This window comes from Gorilla gorilla, chromosome 6 (assembly GCF_029281585.2).
Source record: "Gorilla gorilla gorilla isolate KB3781 chromosome 6, NHGRI_mGorGor1-v2.1_pri, whole genome shotgun sequence".
Lineage (NCBI taxonomy): Eukaryota > Metazoa > Chordata > Mammalia > Primates > Hominidae > Gorilla > Gorilla gorilla.
Genome location: NC_073230.2, coordinates 150,667,217 through 150,682,727, shown reverse-complemented (window position 1 = coordinate 150,682,727; position 15,511 = coordinate 150,667,217). Strand labels below are relative to the sequence as shown.

General features: G+C 41.1%; 1 protein-coding gene across 3 annotated transcripts in view; it reads right to left on the bottom strand.

The window, feature by feature from the left end:
• The window catches only part of AGK (acylglycerol kinase), a 142,291-nt gene that overhangs the window by 84,964 nt on the left and 41,816 nt on the right, over positions 1 to 15,511 (bottom strand). For all 3 annotated transcript variants that reach the window (XM_004046327.4, XM_055346430.2, XM_019031215.3), the window contains one exon: positions 13,613 to 13,727. In XM_004046327.4, coding sequence (XP_004046375.1) covers positions 13,613 to 13,713 — 101 coding nt within the window. In that variant the 5' untranslated portion in view covers positions 13,714 to 13,727. The remainder of the gene's footprint in view (positions 1 to 13,612; positions 13,728 to 15,511) is intronic.

Below are 15,511 nucleotides of genomic sequence, written 5' to 3'. Positions count from 1 at the left end.
CACTGCAGCCTCCACCTCCCGGGTTCAAACAATTCTCCTGCCTCAACCTCCTGAGTAGCTGGGACTACAGGCGCACACCGCCACACCCAACTAATTTTTGTATTTTCATTAGAGACGGGGTTTCACCATGTTGGCCAGGATGGTCTTGATCTCCTGACCTCGTGATGTGCCCGCCTCGGCCTCCCAAAGTGCTGGGACTATAGGTGTGAGCCACCACGCCCAGCCTATCATTATTATTAGTACTACGTTCTCAGTAAAATCGAATGACACTGAACACACCCCTCAGGCAAACTCATAACCATTTATTTTTACTACTTCTAAGAAACTGTTTTTGACCACAGAACTTGAAAGGTGGCTTGCACCAATGCTTAGAAAAGCCAATATACAGTAATCAAAATTAATGTTCCTATGTTTGGAGAAAGAAAACTCCAATATTAATTAAAACCCTTAAACACAAGGACCAGGACCATTATTGCTACAGTAGCACACTTGCTTTGCAAGCTTAATGTCAAGGAATTTATGGTGTCTGTGGGATTTTAAAATCTCCAGGAAAGTACCAGGATCCTAAGCTGAGAAGCTAGATGCTCCATAGAAATAAATGGGAGGTGCCGGGCGTGGTGGCTCATGCCTGTAATCCCAGCACTCTGGGAGGCTGAGGAGGGTGGATCACTTGAGGTTAGGAGTTCAAGACCAGCCTGGCCAACATGGTGAAACCCCATCTCTACTAAAAATACAAAAAAAAAATTAGCCAGACATGGTGGCACACACATGTAGTCCCAGCTACTCAGGAGGCTGAGGCAAGAGAATTGCTTGAACCTGGGAGGTGGAGGTTGCAGTGAGCCAAGATCGTGCCACTGCACTCCAGCCTGGGTGACAGAGTGAGACTGTGTCTCAAAAAAAAAAGAAAGAAAGAAAGAAATGGGATGGCCCTGGGTCACAGGCCGAGGTGGGTAGCAGAACTGGTGTCAGAAGCACTGAGCCAAAGGAGTAAACTGAGAACCATGTGCCAGAACTAAGCAGGAGCCAAGCTATTGTTAACTGCTCAGCCAAGGGAGTTAGTTGGGGAGTTGTGCCAAAGCTCACCAGCCAAAATCATGGGGAGACAGACCAGAGCTGGGAAGAGCGAGGACAAGGTCCCCAGTGATGTAGGAATAATCTGAGCCCAAATCAGATGGAAAAGGCTTCCGACACGGCTTGCTGCTTTTAACCATGTCTGGCAGGCCTCTTTTGTGGTTATGTTGGGTCAGTCTTGAAACTATACTTTTCCAAGCTGTCTTGTTACATATGAAAGGCGAAATAAATAAAAGGCTCAGACCTTAGACCACCTGGCAGATCCACATCTCCCTTCCCACTGGTGGTCTCTCAAGTCACTCACAACCCAGTCACCAGCAGCACTTGGTTTTAACTTCCACAGGGCTGAGTATGTATTATATCAAGTTTACTCACAATTACTAGCATTTATTCAACCCTTAAATCTAGCAGACAGAATGCTAACAGCTTTCCAGTTATATCACTTAATCAATCCTTCAGTGACCCAGTGAGATATTATTATTATCCCCATTTTACAGATGAAGAACCTAAGGCTTAGAGAGCACAGGGTCACACTGCTAGGAAGCGTCAGTTCAGTCCGACTCCAGAGACAACTTTTATACTCCACTGCCTCCTTTCTTATGCTACTTTTTATTAGCAGACTCTTTGCTACTAAAAGGACCAGAAATGAGTGAGAGACTATTGCAGGTAAACTGCTGACATGATAAACCAAACAACCTGGAACATAATCTTCCCCAGGGAAGCTGGAAAGCTTGGTAAAAGCAGCTGAAGAGGAATGAGCAATCCTTAAACTGTCTTTACTTTCAGCAAACAGGGTCATTTTCTCCTCTGCAATTGCTCTTCTCCAGTTGAGAGCAGTCCCTGCTGCTCTTGTCAACTGCTGCAACCTGCTGAGGGGAAATTATGCAGAGGGGAAAAATATCACAGACTTTTTTTTCTTTGAAACTTGGGGGAAGGGAGAAAAAGAAGGGGGTGGAATTCTCAATGGAGAAAAAAAATCATAAATACAGTAAAAATGGAATAGAACCTCCAAATAAATAATATCTGATACCAAAAGACAAACTAAGAGCAGTAATCAAAAGGGGTCAGATAAAAAGAAATTAAAATATGCAATTTTTCACAAATCTGTTACCAAAAAATATTTTTCTATTCATACAAAATATCAAGAGAAGCAGTACCTGGGCTAGAAAAATATGATGACTCCAAAATCCATATATCATACCTGAAAACAACTGTGTGGTTGTGATCCCTTACAGAGTGTGTAGAATGAGAATGGAACATGAGGGACACCAACATTCAAGGCACAAACAAAGCAGGAAGATATCTAAAGGTACCTAAAAGGATATGGGCCAAGAAAATCAAATGTGGCATGAAAAGTATCCCTTTAATTTAACAACTAAGAGGCCATTAATGACCTCATCAAGAGCAGGTTCAATCAGATGATGGGATACAAGCCATTTTACTAAGCTTATTCTAAAATGGAGGTAGGACTGCAAGTGTGAGGTACACTTCTGAGGACGGTGTCAATGGAAGATGAGAGCAGGTCACCAAACACATGGGAATGCAGACTTGAGTGAAGATGTATGAGCAAGATTCTGACAAATAGGTGAGAGAGAAACTGAAAGTCTGAGACTAAAGATACAAGTGAGGAAATGGACAACCAATGGGAGGTGAAACAATGGGATGAGAGTCAGAGGGGCTAAACAGGAGGATGGCAGCTTCAGCCACTGAGACAGAGAGACAGAACATCAATATGCACTCTGCGGTAACTGCCCATGTTTTTTATATTCTCTTTGAACTAGGAGTTAGGTTGTCTAAGAATAAGTATAGAGAAGATAGAGTGGGTAAGGAAATTCATGATTATTTCAAAATAAATGTTGTAGAAATTGAAAGAGTAACCTATGAATTTAAGGTATAATTTCCTTCAGAAGGACTCAACAGCCTAGGTTTGTGAATTCCTAATGGTCAGTCAATAAGGTTGATATTTGCCCTCTGCACACTCATCCTTTCATTCTCTTGTTTGTTCCATCTTTCATAAATAAAATGTGTGTCAAGTATCTTCTATGTACTGGGCCTGCAGGACAACACTGAGCAAGACAAACAGCACCCCTGCCTGTAGAGTCTTATAACAGAAGAAACAAACAACAGAAAATCACAATAGCAATGAATAATATATAGGAGGAGTTCATAGTACTATGGAGAAAATGTAAGATGATTGCCTAATCCTGACTAGAGAGGACAAAGAAGGCTTGCTTAAAGAAATAACATTTGAGACTTGGAGAAATGATAGTTGTCTAAGGAAGAAGAGAAAGTCAGAATGTTCCGCGGAGAACAACATGTGCAAGGACATTCCAAGAAATCCTGAAACAGAAAGAACATGTCAGTTCGGAAGATCGGAAAGGTCCACGTGTTAAAGTATAAAATGTGGCAAGTCTAGAGATGTATGCAGGGGCCAAGCACATGTAGAGCTGGTAAGAATATTGTGCTTGAGTCTCAAAGCAATAGCAATCTGTACTTACAAAGGATTACTCTAGCAACGGTATCCAAAATGGATTAGGAACAGGCAAAAGTAGGTGCCAGAACAGTGAGGAGGCTGTTATTAAGAACCCAGGTAAGCGACAATATTAGTATGGACAAAAGCCATGACAGTGAGGACAGGAAGAAGAAACTCAATACATTAAGAGATGTAGAGGGAGCAAAATCCTTTAGAATGTATGACCTGGATGCAGGCAATGAAGGAGGATAAAGGATGATGCTTAAATTCCTAGTTTGGGAATTTTTTTTCTTTTTTTTTGAGACGAAGTCTCTCTTTGTCACCCAGGCAGTGGAGTGGTACGATCTCGGCTCACTGCAGCCTCTGCCTCCTGGGTTCACAAGATTCTCCTGCCTCAGCCTCCCGATTACAGGCATGCACCACCACACCCAGCTAACTTTTGTATTTTTAGTAGAGATAGGGTTTCGCCATGGTGGCCAGGCTGGTCTCGAACTCCTGACCTTAGTTGATCTGCCCGCCTCGGCCTCACAAAGTGCTGGGATTACAGGTGTGAGCCACCAAGCCTAGCCTAGTTTGGGAAATTAGATGGATGATGGTGAGTGGTACCAATTACTGAGAAGGAACAGGTTTGGCAGGAAAACTTTTTACTTTATTTTCCATCTGTTAAGTTTGAGGCACCTGTGAAGCATCCAAACAGACAAGTAGCTGAATGTATATACAGGTCTGGAATTCAAAAGGTCTTTATAGAGACAAAAATCTGGGATATGGCTTCATATTGCTGGTAACCGAAGACATCATGAGTGATTAGATCATGCAGGAAGAGAATATAATGTGAGAAGAAGGCCTAGGGCAGAGTCCTAGAGAACTACTCCTCTAATGCCTGAGTAGAAGGGCAGAGAAGAGTAACAAAGGAGGCTGGGCACGGTGGCTCACACCTTAATCCCGGCCCTTTGGGAGGCTGAGGAGGGCGGATCACCTGAGGTTGGGAGTTCAAGACCAGCCTGACCAATATGGAGAAACCCCATCTCTACTAAATACAAAATTAGCCAGGTGTGGTGGCACATGCCTGTAATCCCAGCTACTCAGGAGGCTGAGACAGGAGAATCGCTTGAACCCAGAAGGCAGAGGTTGTGGTGAGCCGAGATCATGCCGTTGCACTCCAGCCTGAGCAACAAGAGCGAAACTCTGTCTCAAAAAAAAAAAGTAACAAAGGAGAAGAAGAAGAAACAGCCAGAGACAGAGGAGGAAAAACAGGAATATGGGAGTCAAAAGACAAAGAAATGAAGCATTTCGAGGAGAGTCAACTGTGTCTAAAGCTGAGTGGTTTATATGGTTTGGCTGTGTCCCCACCAAATCTCATCCTGAACTACAGTTCCCATAATCCCCATGTGTCATGGGAGGGGCCCAATGGAAGGTAACTGAATCATGGGAGTGGTTACCTCCACCCTGTGCTCATGAAAGTGAGTGAGTTCTCACAAGATCTGATGGTTTTTTTAAAGGGGCTTTCCCCCTTTTGCTCAGCACTTCTCCTTGCTATCATCATGTGAAGGAGGATGTGTTTGCTTCCCTTTTTGCCATGACTGTAAGTTTCCTGAGGCCTCCCCAGCCATGTGGAACTGTGAGTCAATTAAACCTCTTTCCTTTAAAATTACCCAGTCTCAGGTATCTTTATTAGCAGCATGAGAACAGACTAATACAGCGGTCAAGAAGAATGCAAAATAAAACTGGTGGAAATAATTATAATGAAAATTGGAGAGGATGTGGTATGAGAGGGAGATAGGAAAGCAGAGAGAACCTATTCAAAAGGTTTAATCAGCAGGGTGTGCTGTCATGCACATATAGTCTCAGCTTCTCAGGCGGCTGAAGTGGGAAGATCACTTGAGCCCAGGATTTTGAGGCTGCAGTGAGTTATGATCGCACCACTGCACTCCAGCCTGGGTGACAGAGCGAGATCCCATCTCTAAACACAACAACAACAAAAACAAACCTTTAGTTGTGAAAACAAGAGGAAATGAGAGCTTAAAAAGCCCAGGAATGACATGTGAAAAATGGAGTTGAGGAACGTATGATGTGTTGGATCAAGGAATCTACGATATGAAAGAGATGAAAAGCAAGGAAGAGTGATAGATTGGGAAGAAAACAGAGGAGCCAAGGGACAAGAAATCCTAATAACACTGAAGAGCAGAAGTAATGGAATGAAAAACTGGAATAATAGAAGGCCGTAATGACAGAATGGGATACCGAAGTTCCATATTTCAGAAGTGGAACAGGGGCAAGTGATGATAAAGTTTAGCATTCAACCAATGAGAAGGGGGTGAAGTTGGAAGAAGGTGGAGTAGTGAGTCAAAGTCACAGATACAGAAGAAGTCAAGGAAAGTGGGGGCAAGTTGTTAGGTAGGTCATCCACATGGACACTCAGGGTGTCCGGGAAGATAACAGGAGTTAGAAAGAAAATGACATTGATAAGCCAGGCGCCAAAGCCTAAGCTGAATGTAACTGAGATCCCAGAAGGCTGGAAGATTTATAGTTTTATTAGACAGCCAGATAAAAGTCTTGAAGGATGGAAGATGTATAAGATGGAAGACAAATGGTTTGGAATAGCTACTGAAGGGCCAGGAGAATCCCAACATCCTTACACCCTGATCCCATTTGAAAGGACAGAGATGGGAGCAAGATGACAGTTAAAAGGTAGGGCTAATGTGCATTGCATCTCCCACCTGGACAGACAGAACAGTGTGTGGAGAATCACACTGTGATCTTTTGTTCCAAGAACCACCACAGGAATGTACCAGGAAAACTGAAAGAATTCACAGATGCTTTGAAAGAAGCAACACACTGTTGCAAATGCTGCAAGACAGACGAAAAACCGTGATTCCCCAAAGTGTGAGGGGGGAAAACCCACCTCTGAACACACATCCCCACTGGGGAATTTGAAAATCCAGATCATGCGAGAAGGATTTAACCTTACCTAGAGCTGGAACAAATTTAGGAAACTCTGTGAAATAAAAAAGTAGAAGCAGCAGTGGGCAAAACCTTGTAGGCACACAGTCTCCAGCTCAAGCCAAAAGATGCCATCCCTGACTATATCTTGCAGGAGCCACCAACATTGTGAGCAGACAGGGAGAAGCATGGCCTGAAAGACCTGCCTGCTTTCTCAGCGGGGAAGCTTATGACCTGGGGCAGATCTGAGTTCTGCGCACAGGCTGCCTGGATCTAAACTTGGCACTGTTAGCAGAGCACTCTGGAAGTGAGACCAGCCACACTAAATGCGTGGGAGCTGGATGAGGCCTTTCACTATCAGTTATCCCCTACTTCCCTGGTGAACTATAAGGCACAAGAGAAGTAGCCATAATGCCCTCTGGAACATAACCCCACTGGCCTGAGAACCATCTCCCCATACCCTACTGTGGTCACAACAAGCCCTCCCCAAGGAGAGTCTTAGCTCAGACCCACCTAACCCTGCCCCCACCTGAAGGTATTTCTCTATGAGCCCTAATAGCTGAACACAAAATGTAGAAACTCTTGGGAGCTTTATGGCCCCACCCATCGCCTGAGAAACCAGAATACTTGCCCCAACTTAGGGCAAGTTCAAATCCCACTATTACTACCGCAGCTGGTGTTCTCTTGCAAATGCCACCTCCTGGCTGAAGGCCAACCAACTCAGGCCATTACCGCAACTCATGACAGAGTAACACTGCTCCCAAGAAGGAGAAAACAACAGCTAATACCACTGCCTGCAACATCCTGGCTAACCAAAGGTCCTGAGTCTATCCATGTGACAACTTCACCGCTTGCATAACCAGCATTCAAGAAAGCCAGCACACTAAACCTATCTATAGCCAAGGATCCTCCCAGAGTCTACATCATTCCCCTGCCACCTCCACCACAGCAGGTGCTGGTGCCCATGGCTGAGAGACCTGAATATGGATTACATCACAGGACTCCTTTCAGACATTCCCCAGCACCAGCCTAGAGCCCGCTATCCCTGCTGGATGGCTAGATCCAGAAGACCAGTAACAATCACTGCACTTTGGTTCTCAGGAAGCCCCATCTCTAGGAGGAGCAGGAGAGCACCACATCAAGGTATCGCCTCATGGGACAAAAGAATCTGAAGAGCAGGCCTTGAGTTCCAGATCCTTCTGCTTGTGGGTAGTTTCTCACAGCAGAGACAAAATTGCAGCACTGGACACAGTAGGGAAAGTTGCACCTAAACCCCAATAGGCAGGCAGCCTCTGTGATCACATAGGGCCTTGGAGAAGAGGTCCTTGTTCCCTACTGGCACTCCACCACAGAGGAACTCAAACAAATCAGCAAGAAAAAAAAAATAATTCCATCAAAAAGTGGCCTAAGGACATGAATAGACAATTCTCAAAAGATATACAGATGGCCAAGAAGTATATGAAAAAAATCTCAATATCACTAATCATCAGGGAAATGCAAATTAAAAAAATAATGAGATACCACCTTACTCCTGCAAGAATGGCCACAATTAAAAAATTAAAAAATAACAGATGTTGGCATGGATATGGTGAAAAGGGAACACTTACGCTGCTGGTGGGAATGTAAATTAGTACAACCACTATGGAAAACAGTATGGAGATTCCTTAAATAACTAAAAGCGGAACTACCATTAAATCCAGCAATCCCACTACTGGGTATCTACCCAAAGGAAAATAAGTCATTATATGAAAAAGACACTTGCATACGCATGTTTATAGCAGCAAAATTTGCAATTGCAGAAATATGGAACCAACCTAAATGCCCATCAACCAACAAGTGGCTAAAGAAAATGTGGTATATATACACCATGGAATACTACTCAGCCATAAAATAAAATGAAATAATGGCACTTGCAGCAACCTGGATGGAGTTGGAGACCATTACTCTAAGTGAAGTAACTCAGGAATGGAAAGCCAAATATCATATATTCTCATTTATAAGTGAGAGCTAAGCTATGAGGACACAAAGGCATGAGAATGATATAAGGGACTTTGGGGACTCAGGGGGAAAGGTGGGAGTAGGGTGAGGAATAAAAGACTACACACTGGGTACAGTGTACGCTGCTCGGGTAACGGGTGCACCAATATCTCAGAAATCACCACTAAAGAACTTATCTATGTAACCAAAAACCACCACCTGTTCCCCAAAAACTATTAAAATAAAACAAAATTTGTAAAAACCATAATAATAAAATGACCTGATGGGGGAAAAAAAAGAAGAAGAAGAAAGAAAGGACAAGGCAGCTTCCACTCAAGAAGACTACAGGGTAAGATTTTCTCAGGGTAAAAACAAGTTTGGTATAAAGAATGTGAGCACTGTTCTGTGAAAAGGTTGGGGATACATAGGCAAAAAAAAAAAAAAAAAATGGGGGTAGGGCAACAAAAGGAAAAGTATCACAGCATAATAAAGGTCATTTATGATGAGCCCACAGCTAACATCATACCCAATTTTGAAATACTGGAAGTTTTTCTTCTAAGATCAGGCATAAGACAAAGATGTCCACTCATCACTTCTACTCAACATAGCACAGGAAGTTCTAGCCAGAGCAATGAGGCAAGAAAAAGAAATAAAGGCATCCAAACTGGAAAGGAAGAAGTAAAATTATCTCTATTCACAGATGACATATCTTATATGTAGAAACCCTAAAGATTCTACACCAAAAAAAAAAAAAGCTGTTAGAACTAATAAATTCAGCAAAGTTGTAGGATACACAAAACACAAAAATCAGTTATATTTCTATATCCTAAGAATGAAAAATCTGAAAAGGAAATTAAGAACACAATCCCATTAACAATTGCATCAAAAGAATAAAATACTTAGGAATAAACTTAAGCAAGTAAGTAAAAGACTTATATGCTAAAAACAAAACACTACTGAAAGAAATTAAAGAGTACAATAAAAAGACATCCTGTGTTCATAAATTAGAAGACTTAATATTGTTCAAATGTCTATTCTACAAAACAATGTACAGATTCAATGCAATCCCAATGGCATTTTTTGCAAAAATAGAAAAAACATCCCAAAATTCATATGGAATCTCAAGAAATCCCCAAATATCCAAAACAATCTTGAAAAAGAACAAGGATGGAAGTCTTATATGTACTGAATTTAAAATATATTACAAAGCAATAGTAATCAAAACAGTGTGGTATCGGCATAAATACAGATATATAGACTAATGAACAACAGAAAGCCCAGAAATAAATCCTCATCTATATGGTCAAATAATCTTCAATAGGGATGCCAAGACCACGCAATGGGGAAATGACAGTCTCTTCGACAAACGGTATTGGAAAAACTAGATATCCATATGGAAAATAATGAAGCTGAACCCCTATCTTATATTAAAAAAATTAACTCAAAATCTGTTAAAGACCTAAATGTAAGACCCAATATAAAACTCCTAGAAGAAAACATAGGGAAAAGCTTCATGACACTGGATTTAGCAATGGTTTCTTGAATATAACACCAAAAGTAGAGGCAAACAAAAGCAAAAGTAGACAAATGGGCCTTAACCAAACTAAAAACAATATATATCAAAGGACATGATCAATAGTGTAAAAAGGCCAGCTATAGAACAGGAGACAATATATTGAAAATTCTATATCTCACAAGGGATTAATATCTGGAATCCAAAAAGAACTCCTACAAGCCAACAACAACAACAAAACTCAATTAAAAATGGAAAAAGGACATGAACAGACATTTCTCCAAAGATTTTTAAATGGCCAACATGCATGTGAAAAGATGCTTGACTTCCTTAATCATTAGAAAAATGCAAACCAAAACCACAATGATATATCACCTCACACTCATAAGGATAGCCCATATCAAAGAAACAGAAAATAACAAGTGTGGATGAGGGCGTGGAGAAACTGAAAACCTTGTACACCGTTTGTGGGATTGTAAAATGATGAGCCACAATGGAAAACAGTAGGAAAGCTCTTCAAAAAATTAAAAATAGACTACCATATGATCTAGCAATCCCACTTCTGGGCATATATCCAAAATAATTAAAAACAGGATCTCCAAGAGGTATCTGTACACTCAAGTTAATTGTAGCATGTTTCACAATAGTCAAGAGGTAAAAGCAACCAAAATGTCCATTGACAGATGCAAAGACCATACCTCTTTAAACGTAAAGAATATATCTTTACATTTAGAGATAATATAGGCCAGGCGCGGTGGCTCACACCTGTAATCCCAGCACTTTCAGAGGCCAAGGCGGGCAGATCACCTGAGGTCAGGAGTTCGAGACCAGCCTGGCCAACATGGTTAAAAAAAAAAAAACCCGTCTCTACTAAAAATGGAAAAATTAGCCAGGCATGGTGCATGCGCCTGTAGTCCCAGCTGCTTGGGAGGCTGAGGCAAGAGAATCACTTGAACCTGGGAGGCAGAGGTTGCAGTGAGCCAAGATCACACCACTACACTCTAGCCTGGGTGACAGAGCAGGACTCCTTCTCAAAAAAAAAAAGAAAAGGTAAAGATGATATAAACATTATGGACATTATAAGTGAAATAAGCCAACCACAAAAATACAAATACTATATGACTCACTGACACAAAGTATAAAGTGGTCAAATTCCTAGAAACAGAAAGTAGAATAGTGGTTGTCAAGGACAGCTGGGTTGGGGCGGGAATGGGCAGTTGTTCAATGGGTACAGAGATTCAGTTTTGCAAGATGAAAAAGTTCTAGAGATCTGTTGAACAACAATGTGAATATACTTAACACCATTGAACTGCAGATTTACAAATGGTTAAGGTGAAAATGTTTATGTCCTGTGTTTTTTCACCACAATTTTTTAAAAAGGCTAAATAGTACCAAATCATGCAAGAGAACAGTCTGAGAAAAAGAAAGGCAATAGGACAACAGGAGTTTGCATTTGGGGCAGTAACATTGAATGTCAAGGGTGGAGACAGAGCAAAATGAGGCCTCCAGGCTGCCACCACACTTCTGGCTCAAGCTGTTTCAGATCCAATTTAGAACAAGGCCTCCGTTAGTCCTGAAGACTTAATGGTCCTTTTTTAAGGTCTCAAGGCTACATGGGCAAGAACTTATCATGGTTTCTCTAAAGACATCCTGAACAGAGTACACAGTTCCTCAAATCTTCACCTGGTCGTAGAAACAGCAGTAATCCTCAGTGGGTGGGAATTTTCCCCGACTGACCTAGCCATGGCCTAGATTGGATGCTCCAGCAAAGGGGCCTTAAGGACTCAAGTGTAGTTAGAAAAAGGAGAAGCCAAACATTCCATGCTCCATTTGTTAAAATATCTGCTCCACCCTTTTCTTAATTACAAATTTTAAGCTTCTTATGTCTGCTTTTTTCCTTAGATGCTGGCTAATGGAATTTGAGTGCCTGGCCTTGACAACACTTAGAAAGAAAAGAAGGGGAATGTATTGCAATTTTTCCACAGCTGCAAAAAAAGCAGACATCATGTTATATCATAAAGTTATTCTCACAGTGGTGAATTGAGTGTTCACAAAATATCAATATGAATCTCTTTTCCAATGTGGAGACTTCTAATTCAAAGAGTAACTGTTCTGTTTTCTGTTCAACAAAGCAGTCATTTAAGACATCTGGATTTCAGTGTTGCTACATACTTAAAATGTAGTCCTTAATCTCCAAAAGACTGCAATTTGATTGGCTGTCTTTTGTATAATTTTTATACAAAAACTTCTCTGTTTATTTAAATCTTATTACCATATTAAACTAAAAGAGGAGCTCTGGCACTTTCTTCTCCCTCCATGCAGGAAGACTAATAAAATCCATGACTCCTCTGAATTCTTTATTTAAACAAAAGGTTTGAAAGTCTACTTCTCATTTAAATTAATGTAGGCTAATGGGACAGATGAGGATAGTAACAGGGGATGGAGGAACAAATTCAGTAAGTGTCCCTTGATGACAGATCAAGAGACTATAGTAAGAAATGGAAGGAATAAAATGCCAGGGAGACATGAGTTCCAGTCCTTGCTTACTACTGTGAAAGGAAAATAAATCTTGGGGCCCCAAAATCACTAAGCTAAAGAAAAACAGTCAAGCTGGGAACTGCTTGGGGCAAACATGCCTCCCATTCTTTTTTTTTTTTTTTTTTTTGAGACAGGGTCTCACTCCCTCACCTAGGCTAGAGTGCAGTGGCCCGATCTGGGATCACCACAACCTCCACCTCCCAGGCTCAAGCGATTCTCCTGCCTCAGCTTCCCGAGTAGCTGGGACTACAGGTGCACGCCACTACTGCCTAGCTAATCTTTGTATTTTTAGTAGTGATGGGTTTCACCATGTTGGCCAGGCTGGTCTCCTGACCTCAAATGATCCACCTGCCTCAGCCTCCCATAGTGCTGGAGTTACAGGCATGAGCCACCGCGCCCCACCGCCTCCCATTCTATTCAAAGTCACCCCTCTGCTCACTGACATAAATACATATCTGATTGCCTACTTTAGAGAGGCCAATCAGAAACTCAGAAGAATGCAACCATTTGTCTCTTATCTACCTATGACCTGGAAGCTCCCTACCTACTTCTAGTTGTCTTGCCTTTGTTTCAAGTTGTCCCACCTTTCCAGACCAAAACCAATGTTCATCTTACGTATATTGATTGATGTGTCATGTCTCCCTAAAATGTATAAAACCAAGCTGTGCTCAGACCACCTGGGGCACATGTCATCAGAACCTCCTGAGGCTGTGTCGCAGGCGCACATCCTTAACTTTGGCAAAATAAACTTACTAAATTGACTAAGACCTGTCTCAGATTTTGGGGGTTCACACTGCTAACTTGGGAAAGGACTTCTCTTTCTCTAAGATGTCTTAATCTCTTCCACTATAAATATAATGAATAAAAATAGCTTCCTTTCTGATGTCTCTACTTTATTCTCTAACCACTGGATATAAGTATGCATGTAGTTCCAGCTCTGGTTACAAGAAGTCTTTGTTTTTGCTTTGAATAACATTTATTTTTCTTTTACACCACATGTTTTATAGGGATAAGCACAGCTGAGCAAGATTTTAACCTGAGGCCCTTTGGGGCTGTTTTGCTGCAGATGCAAAGGTGGGATGGGGCTGTCAGATAGTTACCAGTGTTTTCCATAGAGCCAATGGCCTCCCCAGGTCAGCAGGCAGAGCCCAGCTGTAGTTTTCTTCCAGTGATTTCGAAGCGTTTTAAAGAACACCGTCATCTTCTAGAGATTTGCTAGGTTAGTAGAGGCGGAAAAAGAAAAATATATAATTAATCCATGGTCTTCATGTAATGTCCCTATTACTCTGTCTTCCATTCTTTTATCCTCTCTCACTCCTTTTTTTCCCACTCACTCCTCTTCCTCCTTACCACTTCTCTGGCCTCAGCTCATCTTCTCCCTTCTATTTCCATCATCTTCATCTTCTCATCCACCCACACATCCATCCACCTTTCTTTCTTCCTTCACATATTTCCACCTAACCTATACTTCTTCCCTCTCTGATCACTATTTCTTCATTGCAATAGAAGGAAGAGGGAGGGGCAGAAAGAGAGGAAGGGAATTCCAGGCTTCCTCTGGTTTTTCTAACTCCTTACAGCCTCACTGTACCACTGTTTAAGAGTATACATTTGTCTATCCATCATAATGTAAGTGTCCCAAAAAATAATAATATGAAGGGTGAGTTCAAAATAGAAGAAAATACCAGGTCCTCAATAGGAAAAGAAACAGAAAACATGGATAGAAAACTCAATGAAGAGGCAATGTACATGGCTATCTAAAAATGTTCAACTTCCTGAATAATCAGATATGCATATTACAAAGAACTATCATTATTGACCAAAATAAATTTTTAAATGATCATATTCACTGATGACATAATAAAATGATAGACACTCATACACTCCTTTAAAGAAGGTAAATTAGGAAGACTTTACTAAAAAACAGAGTGACACTACAGAATATCTTTATTCTTCATGACATTTATTATTGGATGATGCTTATATTCATTTGCTCATTTATTAGCCTAATCCTACTGGAATGTAAACTCCATGAGAGTAAGGACATAATTCTGGTCACTGCTGTATCCCATGCCTAAAGTAAGATCCGGCACACAATAGCTGTTTAAGAAATATTTGTTCAATGAATAAGTTAAATAGCAATTAAATATTTTTTTACCCAAAATTTTTACTGATGGGGGAAAAAACCCAAAACATAATGTTAAGTAAAATTAGCATAAAAAGCCATATATAATTGGCATTATACCAATTATGTTCAAACATGAGTATAAATTTAAAAAGAAAACCAATACAATTAAACAAAAACAATTTTTTTTTTTTTAAGACAGGGTCTCACTCTGTCACCTAGGATGGAGTCCAGTGGCACAATCATAGCTCACTATAACTTCTGGGCCCAAACAAATCTCCTGCCTCAGCCTCCCAAGTAGCTGGGACCACAGGCACATACCACTACAGTTGGCTAATTTTTTTCTTTCCTTTTTTTGTTAGAGACAAAGTCTCACTATGTTGCCCAGGCTGGTCTCAAACTCCTGGCCTCAAGCAATCCTCCCGCCTTGGCCATCCAAATCGCTGGGATTACAGACGTGAGCCACTGCACCTGGCTCAAAAACAAAATTTTAAAGTAGAACCCTCTAGGTTGTGGAATGGTGGGTGATGTTTATTTTTAAAATTGCAATGTACTTTCTAAGTTTTTGAAAATGAACTTAATTATTTTCTAGATAAACAAAAATTTAAGCAAAATTTTTTATGACTGTTAGTGAGGTATATAGACCAAGAAAAAAAAAACTGTTTCCACTTAAAAGTCCAGTTCTTTTATGACTCCCTTTAAATCCCATTGGTTAAAATTCCTCTCAAGGGTAGAAACATCCTTATCAAAAGCAGCAGTGAAGCCAGTGCCAGGAAGACCATCTTCCTGTGAATCCCATACACCATCAGGCTGACACATGATTCCAAAGGCCCAACTAATTCTTGAACTCCTCTCCATCTGGCCCTAAATCACTCCT